At 45.9% G+C, this 27,642-nt stretch overlaps 1 protein-coding gene across 1 annotated transcript in view; it reads left to right on the top strand.

The window, feature by feature from the left end:
* The first annotated feature begins 341 nt into the window (after positions 1-341).
* Positions 342-27,642, top strand: part of SPMIP11 (sperm microtubule inner protein 11) — a 64,908-nt gene continuing 37,607 nt past the window's right edge. The window contains exon 1 of the mRNA XM_069653858.1: positions 342-1,388. Coding sequence (XP_069509959.1) covers positions 1,304-1,388 — 85 coding nt within the window. The 5' untranslated portion in view covers positions 342-1,303. The remainder of the gene's footprint in view (positions 1,389-27,642) is intronic.

Raw genomic sequence — 27,642 nt, 5'->3', positions numbered from 1 at the left:
ACTAGAGGCGCATGTAGAACCATAATAATATATATATATATATATATATATATATATATATATATATATATATATGATGCAGTAAAAAGGGCAGGACAAGAAAAGAAAGAAAAATAGAGGAAGGGTCCTGGGCGTGGAGGCACATGCCTAAAACAGTAAGTACTGTGGCGAGGAGAACATTACCAGGAGTAATGCACATTACGGTAAGTAATCCCTATATAAACCGAAGTGGAGTGGTTAAAAGACATAAATCGCTTCCCAATCCAAGATGGTAACCAACAACTAGTCCTCTTTCTTCGTCCACGCCACACGAGTCTTCTAGTTGCTATAGAAACAGCTGTAAACCTCAGCCTTGCACTGTTCTGAAGCGCTGTTTGTTTGCCACTTCCAAGCTACGAGAGCTCGCCTCGTACACTTAAACAACATTGGTTCCGGGAGCACCAACAAGACAGTCCCTCGTAGCAAGAGACCCCCTCGCCTGGAAAGAAAGTCAACCCAGTGTAAGAGACTTCCGTTATAGGAAAAAATCGCCTTCCCCTCATCTCCAAGCACAGACTTCTTCGGCAACAAACACGCCGGACTACCTACCCCACGACAAAATCGCAAAGCAAAAGTAATCAAGATCACAAAAATTCGAATTCACTTTATAGTAGGGCTGCGGAAATAGCAAGAGGACCTTATTCTCACTGTTTTACTGAACGCACTGCCTCAACACCACCAGACTTTAGGAGACCCTCTCGGCGTCCTTGCCAGCTTCCTCCACAGAAAGCACACCCGCGCAAGGGCCTTCTCATTACACCTTCAGAAAGTTAGACACCGCCTAAGATTGAAGAAGAGCTAGTAACAATGATCGCAGACAGGAGCCATCCAGCCTGGTAGCAGAACGGGACTCGCTCGGCCCCAGGGATAGAGGGCGGCTTGCTCACCAACAATCGCCCCCCCACCCCCGCAACCCCTAAACTGATTGAGAGCCTTTCACCTCGCCAACAACAAGCGGGATATAAATACTCACATTTCAATCCCCACGCAGTGACACACATACACCACAAACCGACGCTAAAGAACTAGTCTCCCAGCCCACCACCAGGAGATTCCAACATACACAATTCAAGCACCGTCCCCGCACTAACAGCAATCACTAAGCCCTACCCCCCGACCCTTCCTCTACTCCAGCAGCAAGACTAGCCCTAAAAAATCCGCCTGCAGGAGTCCCGGTCCTATTGCAAAGAAGAAGCATCAGCGAGCCAGTGATAACCTCCCAAACCGATTGCGATTTAAAGTCACCTCTTCCACTTCAATCACAATGGCTTTCTTTGGACTAACCAGTATCGGATACCAAGAACCTTTCCAGGCCAGGAGACTGAACTTGAATGCTGCCCCAACTCCAGGTGAGACTGACCTTACAGATGGTGGTAGTTCTGTATTGGGGGGGGGGGGGGGCATGGAGGGCAGATCAGTGGAGGAACTGTACAGAGGTGTGCTGGGAATGGGATAACGATCGCCCTAAATCTGAAGGTGAAACGTTCCTGGTGATCTGGTTGATTCACAGCGGAGTGTTCTATAGTAGCACGCGTGTGGCGGGATTGTTCTGTGTGTGGGGTCACCGGTGGCGCTAGGCACTTCTTGAGTGACAAATGTTGAGGAAGAGGAGACGATGAGAATTGGTACCTAAATGCCGTCACCACTCCATACCCCTCCCCCACTCCAAACCCCTCCCCCTTCTCATCCCTCCTTTCTGGGCGAGTAAAGCAAGAGAAAAAAGGCCATGTAATTTAGTGGTGAAATGTCTAGGCCTTCCTGGTAGTCCAGGATTGCCTTGATTGTATGTCCAGTACAGTAGCAGGCATCGTTACACCCTCACGGGGGAAGAGCCCACGGTGGCATGTTCGGATAGATTCTGTAAAAGACCCGTCAGATCTTCTACAAAGCTCTCTTGATCCATTGCGACTTTGTGCCAAGTATACTGCTGGACCCCACATCGTAGAATTTGATGCGACTTGTAAGAATCCCTAGTTATTAACTTACTCATTTTAATAGTATAATGTTCTTTTTGTGGGGATAGTGCAAATTACAATGTATCTACTCTTAGAACTGCTGCCTGTCCGGCTCTCTACTACTAGACTCTTTTCTCACACTGAACCTATATATTCATTTTGCTTCAAATATTAAGTCTCCTATTGTTACTGTTATTAGTCATGTGTAATACAAACTACAATTCCACTCTCTATCTCCTTGTACCCCTGGTTGGTGAGCATTATTTGATATATATATTGCATTGTGGGATACCCATAACAACGTTGGGAATGTTGTCTATAGAAGTAGCTAAAAGAGATTGTGGGTTAAATATTTCCCTAATTTAGAGTGCCCATCTTCTCCTTTCACTATTGTGGCGGGACCACAAGCAACATTGATGTTTGTTTTTTCTTTTTTAAACTATTTTTATTGACTTTTCAGTGTTATCTTTAAGCTGCGTTTTCCATAAGAGCATCAACAAAACCGTAGTATAGCAGTAATATTTGAATGACAACATAGAGCTTCCTATACAGTAACGCAATAACTAACCAAAGAGCATTAGAAGCACAATCTCAGTGTAACAGTGGATTCCTGAAAGTAGGCCGATATACAATTAGTATAACACGTGTGGGTCTTATCACCTTCCACAGAGGTATCCTCCGGTCACATGTACTACAGGTACATGCAAAAGGGTGCATAGATGCATTTACTTTGCAGGTTGTACAGAATGCGTACATCTTTTTCAAGTTCAATGATCCTGATCATGTCTGTGAACCAGTCCTCTTGTTTGGGGAGGTTGGGGAAGGGAGTTTGCGTGCCGTGCATTGATAACCACCTTTTTGCAACAAACCAAGCCAGTCAGGCACATTCTGTATTCAGTTGTTTAACATCCATAAGGCACCTTAATAGACATCCCATCATTGACATAGAGACCATATAATTCACAATTTCCCTCAAACACTTAGTAACCACTCAAAAATTTGACGGCATGACAATGCCAATTGGTGGAAACCCGCACAGTGAGTCTTACAAAGGAAGAATTTGATAGACCTAGTTGGCTCCAATGAATGTAACTTGGCAGGTGTAAAATACAATCTATACCTGTGTAACGACTGCCAACACAATTCAGAAGCACTTTGCAGGTAACAATGGAAAAGTCCTACCTTGTCTTCGGTATCTCCGAAGGAGTGAAAGTTTACCGGAGGCCCCTTCCCCAGCCTTCTAACACAGGTGCCAGAAAGGGGTTCTCCGGGAAACCCTCTTAGAGGGAAAAAACCTGGTTGTGGATGTTGTTCTGTAGGTGGTTCTCGTCGATCCCTCACGACTGGAGTAGGAAGTCTAACAAGATGGAGTTGCAATGAATTGGCTTGGGGTTTAATCGGTGAGACTCTTCTGTGGGAATAGAATGGATAGAATTATCTACCTGTAGCACCCTTCGTCTGATGGTTACCCAAAGTTGAATGAGTGAGAAGTACCTGTGGGAGGATCCCAAAGAGTGTTATGGAGAGTCTCTGCTGGCTGGGGATGTTGTCCGATCTGATATAAGTTAAAGGAAAGGAAGTGTTTGAATAAGGTTTTGTAAGAAGTGAAGTGAAGTGAAGGGGAGCAGAAGCCTGAATGCTTAGATCCCTACCTGTTGGATATGCCAGAATGCAGAGATCGCGTGTTGAGTCTTGGGAGTTTGAGTGTAGTGTCGAGACGAGATCGACCTAAGTGAAATAAGACTGCTGAGGATTTCGTCCGTAAAGCTGAGCAGAGTGGGGCTGCCGAGTCGGACAGAATAGGGGTGAAATGGTGGAAATACCTGCAGGGAATGTAAGCAGAGTAAAGTAAAGAAAGAAAGGCTACACTGAATTGAAATCAATGAGAGGCGCGTATCGCAGTTTCAATAACTCACGGAGCGGAGCTATAATGAATCGTAGCAACGCGTAGTACTCCTGGAAACTCTCGTTCATATCGTACTTCCGGAGTGGTGGGGAGGAGTCTCGCTCTCGTCCTTCTCACGAGCCACTAGACCGCTCCTCTGAGCTTGAGGCTCCATGTTGGTGGTATGAACTCGCAACCGCGGCTGTAACCGCCAACGATGCCAGAGAGTGGTATGTCAAAATCTGGGTGTAACAGTATACCCCCTCCCCAGAGAAGCGAAACCAGGTTTGCCAGGATGAAAAAGATGAAAGGAGCGAACCAATCGGGAAGCATGAACGGCCGAAGCCGGCTCCCATGACCTTTCAGAAGGAGAATAACCCTTCCAGTCCACCAGGTATTGTAGGACACCACGATGATACTGAGAGTCACAGATACCTGAGATCTCGTATTTGGGACCCGCATCTGTCATCACCGGCGGAGGGGCGGATACCGCTGTTCGATGAAAGTGGTTCCGTACGTCCGGCTTCAATTGGGAGACATGAAAAGTCGGATGAATACGGCTCCAGGATCTGGGCAACTGCAAGGTATAGGCCACAGGACCCCGTTTAGCCACTATGGAAAATGGTCCAAAATATCTGGGAGACAGTTTGGACGGGACAAGCCTTCTAGGTAGAAATTTGCTTGCAACCAGACCTGTCCACCAATCTGGAATTGGGGCGTTGGAGAGCGATGTTTATCTGCTTGAATTTTACTGCGAGTTTGGTTTTCTTGAAGAGCCAGGTGAGCAGTCCGATGTCCTTGTTGGATGGCTTCTACCAATCTCTCTAGAGCAGGGAATTGTGCGCCTGGTGATGTGGCAACTGGAAAAACCGTAGGATGAAAGCCATAGGTGCAGAAAAAATGGACTTGCTTTGATGGCCAAATGTGCCGCATTATTATAAGAAAATTCGGCCAACGGCAGTTGACGCTTCCAATTGTCCTGTGCAGAGGAGACATAACACCTAAGCTATCCTTTGAGCGTCTGGTTGAGGCGCTCTGTCTGACCATTGGTCTGCGGGTGGAACCCAGAGCTCAAAGCTCAGGATATCCCTAGAAGGGAGCCAAGTTGTTTCCAATATCTGGAAGTATACTGTGGACCCCTGTCCGAAATAATAGTATCCGGAAGGCCATGTAGAGAAAAAATGCGTTCCAAAAATATGTGAGCCATCTGGGCCGCTGAAGGAACTGCAGGCAAGGGTATAAAATGAGCCATTTTAGTCAATGTATCTATGGTAACCATGATAGCGGTACAATTTTCCGATCTCGGTAAATCCACTATAAAATCTGTTGAAATGATTTGCCATGGTCTCTCCGGAATCGGGGTCGCGACCAATTCTCCCATGGGTGGTATCCGGGGAGATTTAGTCTGAAGGCATATCATGCATGATGCAATATAATCCCGTACATCAGTACGGACCGAAGGCCACCAAAAATGCCTTTGAACCTTGACGATTCCTCAGTGACCAGCTGCTAGTGAATCGTGACAAAGTCTCAATACTTCTTTTTGGGGAGTTATATCCGGGACGTACACTTGTTCCCCTTTGAATAGGAGTCCTCGACTGCTTGTCTATCCCCTAATGAGACCATGTTCTGGTTCTGCTGTCAGCAGATCCTTAGTCTTGTCCTCCAGTGTCTGCAAAAAGTGATGGACTACTGGGACAAAAACAGCCTTTGGAAACATAGGTTCTGCTCGGAAGGGGATCTTCCCCATAGGGTCTTTGCGGGATAAAGCGTCGGCCCGGAGATTTGTACTTCCCGGGATGAAGGAGAATTTGATTTGATAGGGTGAGAAAAAAGTGCCCATCGTGCTTGTCGGCTGTTGCAGGTTTGCACATACTGAAGGGAACGAAGGTTGTGGTGATCAGTTCTTACTTCGATAGGGTATCATGCTCCCAAAAGGAGATGCTGCCATTCCTCAAAAGCCCGCTTGATGGCTAGAAGTTCTTTTTCTAAGACGGTATAATTGATTTCTGCGGGTGAAAGGGTTTTGGATAGGAAGGCTACGGGTCTTTCGATGTTATGACTGTCCGATTGAAGTAGAACCGCTCTCAGGGCATATTTTGAGGCATCAGATTCTACAATAAAAGGATGTTGTTGATCTGGGACTTTCAGTATCGGAGCCTGGGTAAAGAGAGTCTTCAGGTGGTCAAATGCTTCCTGCATCTCGGAGTTCCAAAGATATGGGGTGCCTTTTTTAGCAATTGAGTAATGGGTTTGGTATAAGAGGAGAAGTGTGGAATGAAATGCCTATAAAAATTGGCAAAACCCAGGAATCTTTGTATCTCCTTCATAGAACGAGGAGGAGGCCATTCCGTAATGGCGAAAACTTTCGCAGGATCCATAGCAATCCCTTCTTGGGAGAGAATATATCCCAAAAATGCTATGGTGGTCTTATGGAACGCACATTTTTCTAGTTTGCAATACAGATGGTTTTCCTGCAATCTGTTTAGGACCTCCTTCACTTGGGACTGATGTTCTTTCAAAGAGGAAGAAAAAACTAAAATGTCATCTAAATAAACAATAACATAATGAAGACTAATATCTGAAAAGATGTGGTCCATAAACCTTTGGAAAACTGCCAGAGCGTTCATAAGTCCAAAGGGCATGACCTTATACTGGAAATGGCCAAATGGTGTTCTGAACGCCGTTTTCCACTCGTCGCCAGCTTTGATGCGAATCAGATGATACGCCCCCCTTAGGTCCAATTTGGTGTAGAATTTGGCCCCTTGCACCGCTTCCAGTATGTCTGGGATAAGGGGCATTGGATATTTGTCCGGGATGGTTATCTTGTTCAACCCTCTGAAGTCTATGCAAGGGCGAAGTTCTGATGTGTCTTTTTTCGGAATGAAAAAAAGAGAGGCGGCTGCCGGGGATGTGGATTCCGTAATGAATCCATTCTTAAGATGGGTGTGTAGGTACTCCTTCAAAACTTCCTTCTCTCTTGCAGACAGAATATACATTCTGCCAAAAGGAAGGGGTGTGTCTGGGGCCAAGTCTATGGCACAATCATCCCTTCTGTGAGGCAGGAGTTCTGAAAACTCTGGGTGAGAAAATACGGGCCGAAACCGTTCGTATTCTGGTGTCAAGGAAGAGATATCGTTGACTACAGTAGTCGAGATCCCGGTATCTGGAATCTGCTCTACCTTGGCGGTGTTTACCATTTGGTGATGTTGTACGCATCGTTCGGACCCCAAAAAAAGTGTGCCTGCTGCCCAGTTAATGTAGGGATTATGGTGTCTTAACCAGGGCAACCCTAAGATGATTGGGTAGTGGGCTGTCTTGATTATGTCAAACTCTTAATTCTCTTGATGTGAAGCAACCACCATTAACAAAGGAAAGGTTTGATCCTTAATGGGTCCTGACGTGAGCGGACTCCCGTCCACGCTCTCCACAGGTATGGCCATCTTTTTGGAGGTACGAGGAATGTTATGAGAGTGTGCCCAGGTATCATCTATGACATTTCCTGCGGCACCACTATCAATGAGGGCAGGAACATTATCCTGGAACAGCACTTCCTTACTTAAAGAGATTTTCAAACTGATCATGATGCTCTCTGACGAATGGGCGGAAAACCCACCGGATATGTAAGAAGAGGGACTATGTGTAGTGGAAGGACCCAATGCCGTCGTCCCTTTTACGGTCGGGTACTGGCGTTTCCCTGCCCCGGTTTCCTGGGAGGGATCAGAGTACATTCCCTAATAGTATGGCTATTAGACCCACAGTACATGCACAAGCCTGGTGTTCTTCTTCGGGCTCGTTCTTCGGGGGTTAATGGACCTCTAGCTGTACCTAATTGCATGGGTTAATCTGAAGGGCCTGAATTAGGGGAGGTAAATACCTCTACATGAGCTCGAGGCCCTTTTCCCTTTCGTCTTTCTCTGTTCCTCTCTTGAAGACGGTAATCCAATTGCATAACCAAGGCAATGTATTCTGCGAGGTTTGTAGGTCTCGAAACGCGGGACACTTCATCCTTTAAGTCTTCTGACAGACCACGTCTAAACAGTCATTAGGGTGTCATCGGCCCAAGAGGTGTCTGCAGCCATTCTTTTGAACGCCGTTATATAAGTAAGTATATCCTGACTACCCTGTTTTAAATCTAAAAGTTTCTCTTGAGAGGCCTCTACTACTTCCTGTCGGCTGAACATGCTTCGGATACTATTACAAAAGGCAGGGTATGAATCAAGGATTGGATTGTTGTTGGTGACTAATGGGGTGGCCCATGCCAGAGCGGCACCTGTCATTTGGGCAATCATGTGCCCTACTTTGTCCCTATCAGTGGGGAAGAAGGCCGCCTTGAATGAAAATTGGACCGTACAAGATTCTAAGAACTCTTTCACCGCATGTGGATTGCCGTCAAAGCGCCCTCCTGGTACAGGCCCGGGGGTACCTCCGAACTCTGAGCGGAACGCCCTACCTGTTGTTTAAGAGTGGCGTTCTCCTGTTTCAATAATTACACCTCAGCAGACATATTCTGCATCGCTGCGACTAATTGCTGTATCTGTTGTTCCATTGTTACCAGCTGAAATGCCTGTTAAAGTTAATTTGAACACGTAACCTTTTTCAGTCGCTGCTATCTGTAACGACTGCCAACACGATTCAGAAGCACTTTGCAGGTAACAATGGAAAAGTCCTACCTTGTCTTCGGTATCTCCGAAGGAGTGAAAGTTTACCGTAGGCCCCTTCCCCAACCTTCTAACACATGTGCCATAAAGGGGTTCTCCGGGAAACCCTCTTAGAGGGAAAACACCCAGTTGTGGATGTTGTTCTGTAGGTGGTTCTCGTCGATCCTTCACGACTGGAGTAGGAAGTCTAACAAGATGGAGTTGCGATGAATTGGCTTGGTGTTTAATCGGTGAGACTCTTCTGTGGGAATAGAATGGATAGAATTATCTACCTGTAGCACCCTTCGTCTGATGGTTACCCAAAGTTGAATGAGTGAGAAGTACCTGTGGGAGGATCCCAAAGAGTGTTATGGAGAGTCTCTGTTGGCTGGGGATGTTGTCCGATCTGATATAAGTTAAAGGAAAGGAAGTGTTTGAATAAGGATTTGTAAGAAGTGAAGTGAAGGGGAGCAGAAGCCTGAATGCTTAGATCCCTACCTGTTGGATATACCAGAATGCAGAGATCGCGTGTTGAGTCTTGGGAGTTTGAGTGTAGTGTCGAGACGAGATCGACCTAAGTGAAATAAGACTGCTGAGGATTTCATCCGTAAAGCTGAGCAGAGTGGGGCTGCCGGGTCGGACAGAATAGGGGTGAAATGGTGGAAAGTCCTGCAGGGAATGTAAGCAGAGTAAAGTAAAGAAAGAAAGGCTACACTGAATTGAAATCAATGCGAGGCGCGTATCGCAGTTTCAACAACTCACGGAGCGGAGCTGTAATGAATCGTAGCAACGCGCAGTACTCCTGGAAACTCTCGTTCATATCGTACTTCCGGAGTGGGGGGAGGAGTCTCGCTCTCGTCCTTCTCACGAGCCACTAGACCGCTCCTCTGAGCTTGAGGCTCCATGTTGGTGGTATGAACTCGCAACCGTGGCTGTAACCGCCAACGATGCCAGAGAGTGGTATGTCGAAATCTGGGTGTAACAACCTGTATTTGTAGTGTACTAAGCAGAGTTTGAGGCCAAGGAGTGCATTCTGGTCAGCAGATGTTTGCCCATTGCTCCTACTCAAGCTATAATAATTTTATAATTTTGCATTTATATAGCGCTATGAACCTTCAGGCATCTGAGCGCTGCTTTTTATTACCCACGGTGTGTGGTGCTCATTTATCAACCTCAGAAGGATGAAAGGCTGAGTGTGGCCCTGCCGGGATTTGCACCTTCGTCAGTAGGCTCTGCACAGATGTCAAAGCGAGTGCTCTACCTTCTGTGCTATTTAACCGGCTATATTTGGAGGTCTTCCATCCATCTGTACAATTCTGGGCATGTTATGGTTGATCTACGCGCTTGTAACTGGGTATATGTTCTAGAAATTCTACCCACGCACATCTCAGGCGAAATGATTGTTTCAATAATTTTGCTGTATACGTTTTTATTTATTTTTCAATGCGGGTTGGGGTTTTCAGGCCAACGTTTCCTCATATTGTATTGTACTCTGAGATCTGGTAATCTACTTTGTTATTGATGTAGCCCCTTTTTTCCGGCCGATCCAGGGGTGACTGTACATCTCCCTCACACCAGGCCCGAGAGGGTCACCATGGAACCAAATCACCCCCACCCGCAGGCCAGCTGCATAGGGAGGGGCGTTGCACCTGCAAATAAAAACGCTTTTAAACAGGAGATGGGCCACACCTCGAGTCCTTGTCTTATTCCAATGGGACACGAACACCAATGTGATTTTTTAAAATTTTTTTATTTCTTTTTTATTTATTTATTTATTTATTTTGGGACCCCATGGGGAGACCTCTTTAATTAGAAAGTTATTATGCTTTTTATAAATAAACTTTCCTAGCACTAATCCCTTATATTCTCCTGTCACAAGTTCTTTTAAAAGAGATCTGCTCTGTCAGTCCGCCCGTCCTTGTAGGAGTCAGAGGAAGACCCATTGCGTGGGATTGAGGGAACAGACCCCCGGACCTACACTGGCACCACACATTCTGCAGCGGGAGGCCCAATGATGGCCACAGTGGAGGGTCACACCCCTTACGCGGCCTCGTTAGGTCACCACTTACCTTACCTGTCTCACGCCAGGGTATACATAATCCCTTCTTCCTTTCCTTATGTACAAGGGACCATGCTTATACTTTATACATTCCCTATTTAACATTAATGTTCACCCTCTCCCATAACTACTATACTACATAACGATCACTATAAACATGTACTGAAGTATTCGCAGCCCTGCAGGTTAGGGGCGCATCGGCACTTTTACTCCCTAAAAATAGCACATAGTCCCAAAAAATTAAAATAGGGAGTATAAAAACTCCCAACAAAAAAAAGGAAACAGACATGTAGAATTTTACACCCCTGCTTTCACCCTCACAGCTCCATCGAAATGTTTTGACCAGAAGTACACGTAGTACCACAGGAAAAAACGAATATTTTAACTGCTTGATTGTAAGAAGTAAACATGTATCTTTTAACGTGTATGAATAACTAGGTGCACACAATTAAATATTTCTGTTTTTCAGTTGAAACATTTTTACCCGCTTATAAAATACTCTCATTGGGAATTGGACTTGCATTATTACTCCCTAACAATCATCTTGACATCCAGGAACTGATCTTATAAAGTCGTGCCCAGCTACAAAAACTTGGTTTCATCTGTTGGGCTGCTACCACCACAAGAATACCTAATATACAGAGTCACTTCAGACAGAGACTGGCAACATCAACCAAGACCACAAACGACCAACTCCGCTGCCGACCACACCGGAGCTGACAGAAAGTGGAGTCAATCATCACAAACACAAAAATCACACACAGATGAACGACCGATCCGAAGAACCTATAATTCAGAAACTTCTTTCACAGAAACTGCATCTTTAGAAGACTCAACGATCTCCCGCTCATAACAATCAATGAACCTGGGATACACGTGGTCACTTTGCTCGTGGAAAACCAGAGGAAACTTACATCTCTTCACAAATCCGTCCAAAGACCTAGAACAATACCAAATCATATGCCTCCAGGAAACTTGGCTCAGCGAATCTCCGGCATGTGATGGCTTCCTCACCTTTCTCAACCCTGCTATTGTCAAAAATCAAGGAAGACCGGCATCAGGGCTCCTCACCCTAATCAAGATAAACCCCTACTGCACAGTAATGAGCTCTGAAAACATCAATCCATGGATCCAACGAACAAAACTAATGTGTACCAAGATACACTCAAACAGTGAAAAAATAAATGACACAACAGTTATAATCTTAAACTTGTATTGGAACCCTGCAGCAATATCAACGGAAGCATTCATAGACGGTGTGTTCCTGGCAATCGACAAGGCCGTGACAAACAATCAGCTACCATAAATAATAATCTGTGGAGATCTGAATATCAAGCTATACAACCAAAATGGATCTCTCCAAACTCAACCACATCTCTCTTTGAAAGCAAGCAACTGGATGAATGAAATTACAACTCGCAATCTCGTCCTTCCGAACCATGCAAGGAACAACTCTGCAGCTTACACGCCAACCTGGACTAGAGGATCATCAAATGCAATCATTGATTACATATTTCTATCATACAACCCACATGAATCTGTCACAATCGCACAAACGATAACTGACAAAAGTGATCATAATCAACTTGGTGTTCACTCCCGGCCAACAACTCAGCAAAGGCAACCAGTATCAACAGTCTCTGTGGAACTCGACAGCACAACATCAAGACTAAGGATTCCACAACCAGCCATGGCAAACTTATCGAAGAAACTCCATTATGCCATTCTAACAGATTCCGAGAAACTCAACTATGAGTGGATTTTACACCCTTTCCGGCAAACTCTCAAAAACCGCCCACACATGTTTCATCCCCACACATACAACCAAGAAATAGCTGATAGGAAAAAATGCCTAAATCGATCAATACGACATCTAAAGAAAACAACATCTGCAGAAAACAGGAAACGGATCAAAAATTTGAAACAGAAATATGCAAATTGGAGAAAATCGCAACAAAAGATCCTCCAACAAGCATATGCAGAAAACATAATGAAACTATACAAGACGCACAATACGAGAGAGGTCTGGAATTTGCTCAACGACAACCTCCAAAAACAGCACAAACTAACAGCTAACCTTCCGCAGGAAACCTGGATCACGCATTTTTCGACCATTTACGGAGCGTGAAAAACGCAACCTCAAAATCAAACGCCCACTAACGAACTGAAATGATATGTAAATGCAGAATTTGAAGACTTCATGCAGCTCATCAAAAACCTGAACATGTCTAGAGCGCCTGGTCCTGATGGACTTTCTAATGCTGTCATCAAGCAAGACCCGTCCACCTCGGCGAACTTCATGTGCCATATCACAACTTTGGTAAACGCACTCAACCGAATACTATTTGGAGGTCGGCAATAATTGCTCCAATTCATAAGCAAGGACCAAGAGAAGACACACACAACTTCCGTCCAATTGCCTTACTAGACCCGCTTGGGAAGCTATTCGCCTCAATACTTCAGAAACAACTAACTGCATGGGCACTCGAAAACAACAAATTCTCGGTCAGGCAAACGGGTTTTACTGCGAATGTCGGAACAAATCTTAATCTCATATTACTCCAACTAATAAAGCATGAAGCCGTCCATTCTCTCACTACAATACACGCAGCATTCATCGATTTAAAGATGGCCTTCGATGCAATTTCACGCCATAAACTATGGTCAAAACTCAGAGCATGGAACTGTCCACCGAATATCCTTGAGCCAATCATTCTCCTCTACTCAGAAACCACCATAAAAGTGTGATTATCAAAACAAGGAGCCACCACCAATGCAATTTCAACAGCAAATGGCCTAAAGCAAGGCTGCCCCTTGGCAGCAACTGTTTACAACCTGTTCACGGCGGACATTGAGGAACATCTAAGATCCAACAAAACTAATTCACCAAAAATAAACTCTACACCAGTTCCTGCGATGGCATATGCAGATGACATTGTTTTGTTGGACAAAACACCCACTAGATTACAAGCATCTCTGACAGCTCGGAGTAGCTATATGGACAAAAATGAACTAACGATCAACATCGGAAAAACAAAGACAATGACCTTGGCCAAATCATTCACAAAAAAAACCATATCAATCGACCTTCAATATCAACGGGAACCAAATAGAAAATGTGACAACTTTTAAAAAGCTTGGTGTCCTAATTAACCAATCAAAATCGGAGGAACAATGGATTGACAAAATCAAACAAACCGCACAAACCCTAGCAAGACAAGGATGTATACTTCACAGGAAATACGGCCAGTTTTCATTTAAACCCATCATTGCCTACTACAGACAGAAGTACATCCCGATACTAACATATGGAACAGAAGCAATGCTGAATAAACTGGATGAAATTTGAAACAATTTTCTGGCGTAAAATTCTCCACTTACCACAGTCATATCCTATGCCAAGAATTCGATATGAAATGGCAACGCAGTCAATTGAATCCATTGTACTATGGAAAAGACTTGCTATTTCCCGGAAAATACTTACTGACCAGAAAACCCCAGCTATCCAAATCCTGCGAGCCCAAGCTAATCCCTTCAACAACACGGTATTACAAAAATGGAAACAGTCAATGAGGAAGGAAATGGAAAATGAAGACATCACAGAAGAACTGCTAACTCTTCGCCCACAACATGCAAAAATAAAAGTTCTGCAGAACGACTGGATAAAAACTATTCAAAAGAAGGTCTACAAACAGAATCTCCAATGCACAAAAGACAACAGGAAAATTCATGAACTACCACAATACCTTCAAATTTTCCCAGATCAGAGCATTAGAACAACATTCTTAAGAGTGCGTCTGAACATTCTACCTACAAACTCATACCTATCAACAACAAGACAGATCGACGTCACAAACAACTACTGTCGATTCTGCAAGGATCAAGCAATCCCAGAAACCATATTCCATCTTGTTATGGAATGCCAAGCACTTTCTTCCCAACGCAAACAATTTTTGGAGCGTTCTTCCAACTCTCAGAACAACAAATGAACACTCAAGAAAGATGGGCCGCCCTACTTAGTGGACAGGACAATAAATACACCTATACAATCACTCTTTTCCTAAGCACCATTTTGGAACTGAAGAAAAGATTACCATGAGATTCATTCTAAATCATCAGCTCTTATCATTTACAGATCACAAAGAAAATGATAAAGTTTATAAATAAACTAAATCATCATATAATAAAAAACAAAAAAATCATTTTACTCTCAACTTTAAAAAATAGGGAGTACAATACTCCCACCTCCAAATCTTATCTCGAGCACTGAGTATATGTTTAAATAGACACAAACTAAAACATATAAAACACATTTACTATATTACATAGGGGTAACTGCTGCAGTCAGCCACCCCTTCTCAGTACATTTTTGGTCTTTGGGGCTGTCTCTGTTGGGGCATGGTGGTCTGCCCCCAGATGAAAACAGGAGCCATTTTAGCCCTGCCTGTGCTTCTGGAGCAGCCCCGCACCTGTAAACTGTTAGGCAGCCTCCAACCCTGGGTGGTGGCCCACCACACTCACTGCTGCTCCTGTGGCCTGTGTACCTCTTCTGGATGGCCCCATGCACTGGGGGACAGCCTGCGATCACCGCCGCAGCCGGTGGCTACCTTTATGGGTGGCCATCTTTATGGGTGGCCATGTGCACTGGATCACCGCTGCAGCCCCAGTGCCCTTTCTTCTACAGTCTGCGTCCCCGTTGCCATGGGGATATTCCGGTCATCAACCACTGCACACTCAAGGCCTTGCCCCCTCATCTGTGTGTCAGAGGGATGCAGGAGGCGGGCCGCACACTCCACAGGCTCTGGCCTGCATGACGCAGCCCTCATCTTCACCCGGGCCACGATGACTGAGAGGGCCAGGACATCTTTCCACTTGGGCTGCTCCGGCGGCCCAGGTCTTTCCTTCACCTTGCTGCTCCTTTGGCCATGTGCTTTTCTTCACCTGGCTGCTCCGGCGGCCCAGGGCTTTTCTTCACCTGGCTGCTCCGGCGGCCCAGGGCTTTTCTTCACCTGGCTGCTCCGGCGGCCCAGGGCTTCCCTTTGGTTCTCAGTCCATCCCTGGTTAGCTCCAAGCTCCCCTTTTCTCTGCTTTTCCTCACTGTGTTCTTCCCCGTAGAATTGTAAAGCGCTCCGTTACTTCCCGGCGCCAGGTCCGCACTCAATAAATACCCTAACATTAACAATGTTTAACATGGAAAATGGGTGATATGATCCACAAATGTTGGGGGCAGCTTATTAGGCAAGAACCACTAGGTTATAAGAACTTCAAAAACACACAAGGACAATTGGACAATGAAATGCTGGTGTACGGTTCCCTTAGCTTGTATTTAGATATTTCCTTTCTCCTAGTGCACCAGTAGGTCGAACTTTTGTTATAAAAGGAGGAACTGACAAGACACTATAAGCTATCGCTAAGAAGCTGCGTAACTAGTTTGTAACATTCAACAGTCCTTTTAAAAATACGAGTAGTTCTTCAAAAATATCAAACAGTCCCTGAAATATTAAGAGTCTTTATACAGCACACTGCAACTATATTACTACATTTTACTTGCCCCATTACTGTTACAGTTCATGAAAGCGCTCAAGACCTTCCTCTTCAAGGAATGGCTTGAAGGTCCACTCACCCTTCACTCCCCCACCCTACCTGAGACTCTGTGATCTGCTCCCCATTGTCTCTTACCCTGGTCCCGTGTAGGTCGCTTGCTGCCAATCGCCCACCCCCGCTAGCTCCAGAGCTGGACTGGCCTATAGGGAACTCTGGAGATTTCCCGGTAGGCCTCTGCACAGTGGGCCTCTGTGGTGTGGCATTTCCAAATTTTCCCACAGGAAAAGGGTTGGGCTTGCTTAAAATATGTAATATGGGACCACTTTGAACATTATTTCCAGGGCCTCTTTTGGTTCTCCCTGGTTAGCTCCAAGCTCCCCTTTTCTCTGCTTTCCCTCACTGTGTTCTTCCCCGTAGAATTGTAAAGCGCTCCGTTACTTCCCGGCGCTAGGTCCGCACTCAATAAATACCCTAACATTAACAATGTTTAACATGGAAAATGGGTGATATGATCCACAAATGTTGGGGGCACCTTATTTGGCTTCAACAGTAGTATATTTGCCGTGTTACGTGTGGGAGTGTCACTACCCATCTCAAATCCTTTACAGTATTGCCTCCAAATATATAGTGCCAGTATGTTGAAATTCACCTTATAAAATCTGGCCCACGGGCCATCCGGACAATTTTATTGCTGCCATTTCAGCAATGGCTTTGTGAATCTCATGAAGAGTTCGTGGATCATCTCGGTCTAAAGAAATTGCATTTTCTACAGAAGGTACTTTCACCCTGTCCAAATAAGCAGAGAGCTCTGTGATGGCAAAGTACATTTTGGAGGTGTATAAAATTGTGCAAACACAGCAATTATTCCAATGGGGTCTCTGACCCTGTTGCCTTCTTCCCACATAGCATATATACTTAACTTTGCTGTCTTGTTAAACTCGGACAGCGGTTTTTGTTTTCTCCATAACGTTTAGCAATAACACATATGTCTGTATACTTAATCTCTGAATCTGCTATGTCTGAGAATGGTGTCCAGTCATTTGGTCGACTACAAACTGGTCGACTGCAATTTGGTCGACGTCATTTGGTCGAAAACCAAATGGTCGAATTTTTTTTTTTTTATTTATATATGTGTTTTGTGGGTTTTCGTGTTAAAAAAAAAAAAAGAAAGAAAAAAAAGGGGGTTGGGGGGGGGACCCCCCCAAAAAAAAAAAAAAAAGGGGTAAAAAAAAAAAAAAAAAAAAATTCGACCATTTGGTTTTCGACCAAATTGATTCGACCAGTTGTCCAGTCGACCAATTGATTTCGACCAAATGACTGGCAACCTCTGAGAATATAACTAATGTATCAGTGCTCTCAATTATTGGTTTTTAGTGACATCATCATTCCTGGTGTCAGTCTTCAGTTTGGATGGCATACTCGTGAGTCTGCAATCTGTGACTTTTTTTTGTTTTGTTTTTGTTAAGACACTGCTACACTAGACAAAAATCGCTCCAGCCAAAAATATTTGAAGCCTATGATACGTATACCTCATACCACCAGTGTGGGCCCAAGCACGGCCAACGATCCATGCACCGTAGAATGCTGGTATGTTTACGCTCCTCCGGTTTAGGATCGCATATAGCCTTGCAGACTGAAACACCTGACGTACCTCAACACCTCCGCCACTAGCATACAGCGACTACAAATTGAAACTATCTCAGTATAGCTGGTCACACATCGACTCTCTCAGCAGTAGCAATCTATTCCAAACCCCTAACAGCGCCCAGCCACGTGCCTGGCCTCTTTTGGGATGCTTAGTTGAGCCTAGCCAGCCACCCAAGCCCTAGACCGGCAAAATGCACACATGCATCTCTTAAGCTAAACCTTTTAGAATTTTCCCGCACATGGACTACGTTCACCAACGGTGTTCTGACCGGGGAAATAGCGCTATATAAATAACCCAATACAATGCAATATCCTAACAACAGATAGAGGGACATTGAGAATCTTATCAATAATGACCAGGGACAGATTAGCATGGAAGGTGAAGGATGATATGTAAATAATATCTTGGCTTGCAAAGAAAGACAGAAATATCTTGGCAGGCATTTGAAAGACAGAAAGCTAGAATCGTACCAAAGAACGAGCACAGAGGGATCAGGATGGAAGGGGAAGGATGATATGTAAATAATATTGTGACCTGCAAAGTAAACACAGACAGCAATGGATCACTGACCAGGAATGGTCGGTTACCTTCCTTGAAGGTAACCGGCGATTGTAAATAACTCACTAACCCCTTAGCTCAATCTTCTACATACCTATCTCACCTAAAAACCAATGATATCTTGGCGTGCAAAGTAAACAGACAATTGAAAGATAGACAGCGAGAATCATACCACCGAACGAGCAGGTAGAGATCAAGATAAAAGGGGATGAATGATATGTCAATAATATCTAGGCCTGCAAAGTAAACACTGGCAGTAAGGTATCACCGACAAGGAATAGACAGCAAGGGAACCAGAGATTGTAAATAACCCAATTGCTCAAACCTCTGCATACTTTTCTCACCAAAAACCCACACAACCACACTCTCGCACAGCAAACCGCATGCACTTCACCACATCCCAACAAACACTCAACACATAAGCCACACCAACAGCACACAAGGTCTTGCATCGAGCCCATATTTGCACCCAAGCTACAGGACACCACTCTCTGAATTTCCTACTCCCTCTCCACCCTAATAACCACCCCCAACCCACCTTCTTTGCAGATCCGCCTGGGGACCAATTTCATTGGTGATGTTGCACAGCACAAATACCTTTTTAACATTGTATGACTCCTTTGACCCCTCGTTGTCTTTGCTGGTTGGCTCTAATTGGAGTTTTAGTCCAAAACATTTGGAGAGCCGAAGGTTGCAGATCACCGATATTATATATTGAAGTATACCCATCTCTTTTGAAAGGCAAATTCCTTATATGTATTTTAAATACTTCCCCTAACATAGAAGTGGTTCAGTACACTTGGAGTATTTGCCAAAAGCTGTTGCGATATCGTGTCTAAACACTGGATCTAACAGAGTATAATCTGACAACTTACGAATATGGTGCAATCACCAATCCAGGATATAACCTCACTGGTCGCGACAGTTGATAGATGAAGCAGAATCGATGAAGCAGAATCATGGACTCTGGAGTAGTGTGTGAACTCCATAGAGTCTGTGTTAAAAAGAACCTCTACATGTCTACCAGGTAATGGAATTTCATAAGGTGCCTGGTTTGTGCGGGCCTCGTCATTGGCCTAACTGATACATGAGAGCTATCTCTTTCTCTGTCCTAAACTACGTTCAAATCCCTGAACCAAATAGTAATAGTCTCCAGCTGTGCAATGTACATGTGCTCCCTTTAAAAAAAAGAAATGCAAGCTTGTCTATACTTGGCCAATGCACCTTTATGCTCTGAACTCTATAGGCATCAATATCACACATGTATTGTGTAAGGAAGGAGGGGGGTCGGTTTAGCCCCCCTCCCATACATTCTATGCGAAAGGGACCACCTGCTCTTGCACTAGTGGAGGGATGCCTTCCTTGCCCTTCTGTGGCCAAGAGATCACTGTCCTGTGTGTGACCGGGCCGAATCATGACTTGTGGCCCATCTATCTCAACAAACCTGCTCCTGCACCTCCCACCCCCACTGTCAGAAAATGACTGCCTGTTCATCCCTCTGCCTCTCCAAAGCTATTCGTTTGATGTAACAGAAGTGTGACCCTTCCTTGCTGACCACCCTAGAGTGCCCCCAATAAAACCAGACTCCTGCCACAGTATAGTCTGTCCTAAACTAACATGTGTCACTCCACCTCCTCCCGTTCTGATGTGCCAGACCTGACCGCTATCAATCCCGCCCCCCACATGTTACCTGGAGGACAGGACCCCCACACCATTCACCTTGCCAGGGATCTAAAGCAAGATAATGCAAACACACGTGTACAATTTAAAGGCCTCTCGTAAAACATCAATGTTGTACTAATGATCATTATTTACTGTATGTTTTAGAAGTGTGTAGTTCAGTTAGCCAGAACCAGCCTCCTCTCCAGACCTGACCCAACCTTGACCTTGCACGGACCATCCCAGATGAACCATGTGATGTCCAACCTCCCGCCAAGCCATCAGCCAATCCAATCTCGTGGAGCAGGCCCTTATAGCACTATACTCTCACCCCTTCCTTGACCAATCAAAATATAACTTGTAGACTGTATAGAAATCGTCACAGATGACGCTGTAACCCTTTAAAATGTATTGTTTGAGCGCTCTCAAAGCAGCAGAGTTCTCTGGATGCTGAATCTTATATAAACGGTGTTGCCTCACACAACCAATCTCTTGGTCTCATTCCCTACTGGGATGTGTCCATTATTCTGAGTTTTATTTGTGATGTGGGGAGTGAGCGCCTTTAACGTGTAGTGTACTTAATTGCACAACTTCCGTCGGCGGGCAGAAAGCCGGTGGCCCGGAGAAGGCCAGGAAAAGGCTCTGTTAGCCTCTGAGCCCATCATAGTCACCAGCGAGGTGGAGAGGGCAGGAGCCCCCACCAACTCCAACTGCCAGTACATCCACACCTACAGAGGACAAGGCATCAATTCGGCCTCGCATGAAAACTGGACCAGCAGACAAATCCATCGTGGTGAGATCTGCCCTGCCCCAGCATCTGCCCTGCCTTGCCCCAGTATCACACTGCTGCCCTGAACCCCTCAGCACGCTCCTACCTGCCCCTCTGCTCAGCCAGAGGCTTAAACATCTGATTTCCAACATTTCCCTGCATTGAAAAGTAAAAGAAAATGTCGGGCGCTGCACGGGATCATAACGAGGCTTGGAAGCAGCCTCGTTGCTAAGCAACGTGTAGTGTACTTAATTGCACAACTTCCGCCAGCAGGCGGAAAGCCGGCAGCCCGGAGAAGGCCAGGAAAAGGCTCTGTTATCCCTTGTTGGCTCCTGGAAGGCGTGGCACGCCTAGTGAACATTCCATATATTTCTAAAAGGTACATTATTTACTCTGCATATTCAGTCAACTACTACGGCTTCTGAACGCCCTTAGAGGTACTGCTTGGACTTACACGATTAGAACTCCTCACAGCAAAGGTTTGCTTTCTGTCTTGTATCTTTGCCAATGTCTGTCTGTTACTTTAATACTGCTAATCTCATAATGCCATGTGACGAGCCAACCCTGCTTATCTCCGCTACCCCCATAACATCAATCACCTATACCAACAAGGCTTAGATGCCCACCTGACCGCAACCTTCTCCAACTCACCATTAACTGTACAGCACTGTTTGCCTCCCCTATAACCAGCAAGCCAGCCGTACGATCCACACACGGCCGCTTTCCAAGAACTGATCATCTCTCCTGCCTAAAGGCCCACATTGAAAATACAATTGCTCGCTACAACTACTATCACATAGGCTGATGCCCCCCTATAGATGCTTGGAGTATCATTTATGGTTACCACTTCCTGCAATGCCCACTGCCTTCCATTGATCCGGGGTTGCCCACTGTGAAATGCATGTTCAGATTTTCAACTGTGTGCTTCCCACTGCGAAATGCCAACTAAATATCTGCTGCCCGCTCCGAAATGTATTGTGTCCACCAGCTGCCTACTTATATTCTGCCCACCTTTGAGGTGCCCACTGCCCCTCTTCCAAACTGCTGCTCCCTTTGAACTGTGTGCTGCTCTCTCTGAATTGACTATGGCCTTTCTTTGAAAATTGCTGCCTGTTTTGAAATACATGTCACCCACTTGTACGCTGCACGTGTTCAAATGTACACTGCCCACTTTTGAAGTGCCTACTCTGCACCGTTCCTCAACTGCTGCCCTTTTTGAATTGTGTGTTGCCCTCTCCGAGCTGCCTATTGCCCACCTTCTTAAAAATGTCTGCCTGTTTGGAATATTTGCTGCCCATCTTTAAAATTACTGCCTGTTTTGAAATATATGTCGCCCACTTGTGCGCTGCACATTCTGAAACTTACACTGCCCACTTTTGAAGTGCCCACTCTGCACCATTCCTAAACTGTTGCCCTTTTTGAATTGTGTTGCCCTCTCCAAGCTGTCTATTGCCCACCTTCTTTAAAAATTGCTGCCTGTTTGAAATATTTGTTGCCCACTTCTATGCTGCCCATCTTGAACTGTGTGCTGACCACTTTTGAAATTCCCACTGCCCACCTTTTCTAAACTGCTGCCATATTGAATTGTGTACTGCCTCTGTGAGCTGCCTATTGCCCACTTTCTTTTTTTGTAAACTGCCTGTTTGTAATATATGCTGCACACTTGTATGCTGCCCACTTTGAATTGCATACTACCCATGATTGTAAAACTGCCAGCCCATTCAAACACAACTTATAATAATTGACTGAAGTGCCCCCGACCATTCAGTAGCACCCCTCTGAAACATGTCATCCACACTCCCACAATGTACCACCAACACCATTCCTACCAGCACTAGCCACAGGCACACCTACCTTAAAAACTATACATGTCTTCCCAGCCCCCACGCTGAACCGCACCACCACTGTACCTAACCCACACCACAGTACACAAGCTAACTCTTACCCCATGTCTCTCCACCTTAGAAATCTAAAGCTAGGCTCCCGATCTACCCGCCTCTCAGCCATGCATAAAGCACACCCATTAAAGCAAACCTCACCGACGCCCACCCCAATGCCAATAACTCTCAGTAAATCTGCCACTCCGATTAGCATCCCCTCAAAAACCAAATCAGAGAACTATCAGAAAACACAACTCCAATGTGCACTTATCAATGCACGCTCACTACCAGCGCACACTATAGAGATTCATTACTGATTTGAACTTAGACATCCTAGCCATCACCGAGACTTGGCTACATGAAGCCTCCGGTCAAGCCATCTGCCAAACCTTACCACCAGGCTACATTATCCTCTGCCAAGACAGAACCTCTAGTAAAGGGGGAGGGGTCGCCCTAATTCTCAGGGAAACTCTTAAAACGCCAGGCAATTAATAACCGCTGAGGCTGACAACTTTGACATGCTATCAGTTCAAATATCTCCCTCCCCAAACGACACCATAACAATACATGGTGTCTACCGGCCTCCAGGCACTACTCCCGACTTCCAATCTAACATCACCCATATTTTAGGAGACCACCTCAAAACGAACACACGAGCCATTCTTTTAGGGGACCTCATCCTGGGTTTCAAAGACCCCAAAGACGAGAAAGGCAAAGCCCTCGCTAAAGCGCTCCATGACCTAGGTTTCACCCAACTAGTCAACGACCCAACCCACACCAAACGTCATATATTAGACTGGATTGCAGACCACAATTGTGCAGCCGACATCAGCTCTAACACCCCGCGCCCATGGACCGTCCATCATTTACTGCACTTTCTTCATACCTGCAAAAACAGGAGGGATCCCAAACCCACCGGCGCCAGCCACTATGGCTAGGTAAAAGAAAATACTTACATTTGAAAGAATGCTTCCTCTTCTTGAAACATCAGCACTTGCCCATCTCACTTCCAACAACCCCACAGAGCTGGTAGACATTTACAATACCACTCTCAAAGAGGTACTAGATGTTATAGCCCCACTTGAAAAGAAAAAAAAGCCAAGCATATACTTCATGCAAGCTCCTGGTTCACACAAGAACTCCTGGATCTCCGAACCGTTAAAAGAGCAGTACTAACCACATGGCAAACAAACCCTTCCTCTACCACAAAGGAGACCTACCTTACAGTAGCTAAACAGTACAAGCAGGTCATCTCTAAAGCCAAAGTCGCCACTTACAACTCCAGAGTTGAGAAGGCTAACTCCCAATCCAAAGAGTTATTTGCCATCTATGAGCTGACTATCCCCCCAACCTCCACACAAACTACTGTGAAAAACGAAACCTGGTGTAACAACATTCAACACACCATGTTAAACAAAATACAAACACTCCAGAACAAAATTAAGACTCAATTTGACAAACTGCCCAAACCAATCTCCACATACACCTAAGCCCTCGGCCAACACACCGGTCGCAGACTCTCCACATGACCCAAACAAACCCACACCCTTTGCATTCAGGGAAGTTACCATCCCCGAAGTCCAATTGATCATGAAGCGCACCAAACCATCGCTATGTAAAGGGGACATATGCCCAGCCAACCTAGTCAAGGAATGTGCAACAGCCCAGGCCCCATTTGTCACTAGCTTCATCAATGCCTCCTTCGCCAACATCACTGTCCCGCTCGCCCTTAAGGAAGCTTTGGTTCGGCCACTCTTAAAGAAACCCACCCTTGACCCTGACTCCCCTAACAACTACCGCCCAATTACCACTGTGCCATTCCTGTTGAAAATTCTGGACAAGGCCGCCTACTTACAAATTCAATCCTACCTGCAAACGCACACCATCCTAGGCAAAAGACAATCTGGTTTCCGCCCTCGTCACGGCACAGAATCAGCCCTACTGGACCTCAAGAACCAATTACTTGAAGCCATGGACAAAGGCAAATCCTCACTCCTCCTACTCTTGAATCTCTTGGCGGCCTTTGATTTGGTTGACCACAAGATCCTGTGTAAACATCTCACTGACACGGCTCACTTCTCCCAAGAAGCTACCACCTGGATCACCTCCTTCCTGGAGGGCCGAGCTATGAGGGTCTTCTCAGACCAGGCCTTGGCTTCCCCTTGCCCCATTGAGTGCGGATTGCCACAAGGATCATGTACCTCCCCTACTCTCTACAATCTTTTCACCATTCCCCCCTGTTCAGCGACCTAGAAGAATTCGGCATAGCGTTTATTAACTATGCCGATGACACACACATTCTTCCCCCCCTACCGAGGAACTACGAACAGGACCTCAACACCCTCCAGAAGGCATATGCACGCATCCAGGCCTGGATGGCAGCCGATGGCCGCTGCCTGAATGGAGAAAAAACAGAAATTCTACTGGCCTAAAAGAATCCCTAAAAAAAATAGACATCAAATACAATTCCTTCAGTATTGAGAACACTGTTATCACAGCCTCTACTGCAGTGAAAACCCTTTTTTTTTTTTTTTTTTTTTTTTTAAAACGTATTTTATTGATTTTGGTGGAAAAAAAAACGTGCAATACAACGAGAAATCAAACGGTGGTTCAAACAAAGGAGGGGGCGGTGCAAGGGGAACAGGGGAGGGGGAGGGAACAAACAAATCAACAATAGTCTTCATGCTACAGCGAACTTACAGTGGATGGATGGGTTAGGGCCTGCGACCCAGAGTTTCAGGATGCAGGGGGGGTCGCATATGAGGGCTGTCCCTCCAGTGCTGGCATCAGGGGATAGTGTCAGTATGATGCTGCGAGATTTCAGGGGGGTTTGTAGTCGGCGCTGAAGCGTATGTCTCTGAGGAGGGCCTTCCATGATTCCAGGGTGCCGCATTCGGCTTCGCCGCTTGACGTGATTCCTTCTTGCCAGGCCCTGGTTTCTGCTACTGTCCATCTCTCGAGTTCTTTGAGCCACCGTTCATGCCTGGGGCCCGACGGCAACTTCCAGGCCATTGCAATTGTTCTCTTAGCCAGGATGCATGAGATGTCCATTAGTCTGACAGCATGCTTGGACTTGCTAGGTCTGGGGTAATTCCCCAGGAGGCACTCGCCGGGGGTCCATTTGTACCTCGTCATTCCAGCGTCCATGCAAGTCTGTTTGGCTTTGGACCATAGTGTCATCGCCTTAGTGCAAGTCCAGAACATGTGGATCATGTCCGCTTTATCGTTCCCACACCATGGGCATGCAGGGGAGGATGTCTTATTGAAGGAGGCGACCCTATGAGGGGTCATGTATGTCCTGTACAGGACGTTCAGTTGAATCTGACCGAATCTGGTATTCCTGGACACTTTTTTGGGAACTACTAGCGCTCTCTCCCATTCTTTATCCGTGATCGGGGTCCCAAAGTCTGCTTCCCATTTCGCTCTCAGATCTTTGCCTTTAGGGTTAGGTTTGTCGCATAGTCTGCTGTAGAGCCTGGAGACTGGTCTCCAGCCATCCGAGAGGTCATGCATTTCTTGAAGTAGAGGGTCAGGGGAGGGTTCCTCCGGCCAGCCGGTCCACTGTTTCTTGGCAGTCTGTTTAAGGCGGTGGTACCAGAGGAACTGGCCCGGGGGTATTCCTTCGGCGGCCTTAAGAGATTCAAAGTCCCTGAATTCCCCTTCATCGTACATGTCGCCCCACGTGTATATGCCGGCTTCTTCCCACCTCCTTGCCGTGGAGAGGTCTGCATCCGTTCGGCAGGTGTCTGCTAAGATGGGGTTATCCGGAGAATATGGGTGTTGTACTCTCCTGATGTAGCAGGACCTGGCCCATATCTTCCTTCCCAGGTCAATCAGTTGTGAGGTGACCAGGGATTGCCGTGTAGGATGCCACAGGGTCTCCTTGGGGATCACATTGTTCGAGGATTGCCTCAGTAGTTCCGTCTCAGCCGAAGATTCGTCTGAGAGCCATTTCGTTATGTGACTCAGCTGGGCGGCCAGGTAGTATAACTGGAGATCCGGCAGCTTTATTCCACCCTCTTTATGTGGCAGTGAGAGAACAGATAGTGACAGTTTGTGCCTGTGGGGGCCCCAAAGGAAATCCCTGATGATAGCCTCCAGCTTCTTGAAGAAGGGCGGTCGAACGTAATGGCAAATGTTCACGAAGAAATATAGGAATCGGGGGAGTACGATCATCTTGACTATCGCTGCCCTGCCCACCATGGCCAATGGGAGCTTGGACCAGAATTTTATAGAGCGTCGAAGACTCATGATGGCGACCTCAGTGTTGTGTTCGTGCGTGAGTAGCGGGTTATGGCTTACGTTGATCCCCAGATAACGGAACTTGACCAGTTGCCAACCTATTCCTATCACTGGAAGTTTGCTTTCTGGAATGTTGCGAAGGCCCGCCAGGGAGAAGGCAGAGGACTTCCTTCTGCTGAATCGGATCCCCGAGTACTTCGCGTAATTATCTAGTACCTCCAGTGCCGTCGGTGCGTTAACCTCGGAGTGCTTAGGTAAAGGAGGACATCGTCTGCGTATAGAGATATTATGTGGTGTACAGTGCCCACCTTGATACCAGCGTCGAAAAGCTGCTGCCTGAAGTACAATGCAATCAGTTCCAGGCCCAGTATGTACAGCATGGGCGATAGCGGACACCCCTGTCTCGTTCCCCTTTGTATTTCCCAGGCTGCTGATACCGTTCTTCCCGTTTTCACTCTCACCATTGGGGAATTATAGAGGACCTCGATCCACCTTGTTGTATATCTGGACTCCACCTTATCAATGGACAGGCAAGTCAGCGCCATCTCATCTTCAGCTGCACTTAAACAAAAATCATAAACGCAGTCAAACCTCACCTATCATCAAATAACTGTCTTAACATCGCTAGAGTCACAATTGGCGCAAAACTTGATTACTGTAACATCCTGCTCGTAGGCACTTCATCAAATAACATTAACATATTGCAAATTGCACAAAACGGCGCCCTGAGAGCCGCCCTCAGCATCCCCGGGAGAGAGCACATC

Source organism: Ambystoma mexicanum, chromosome 3q, assembly GCF_040938575.1.
Source record: "Ambystoma mexicanum isolate Mex_15411 chromosome 3q, UKY_AmexF1_1, whole genome shotgun sequence".
NCBI lineage: Eukaryota > Metazoa > Chordata > Amphibia > Caudata > Ambystomatidae > Ambystoma > Ambystoma mexicanum.
The sequence above is the reverse complement of the archived record's forward strand: the minus strand, read 5'-3'. Positions and strand labels throughout refer to the sequence as shown.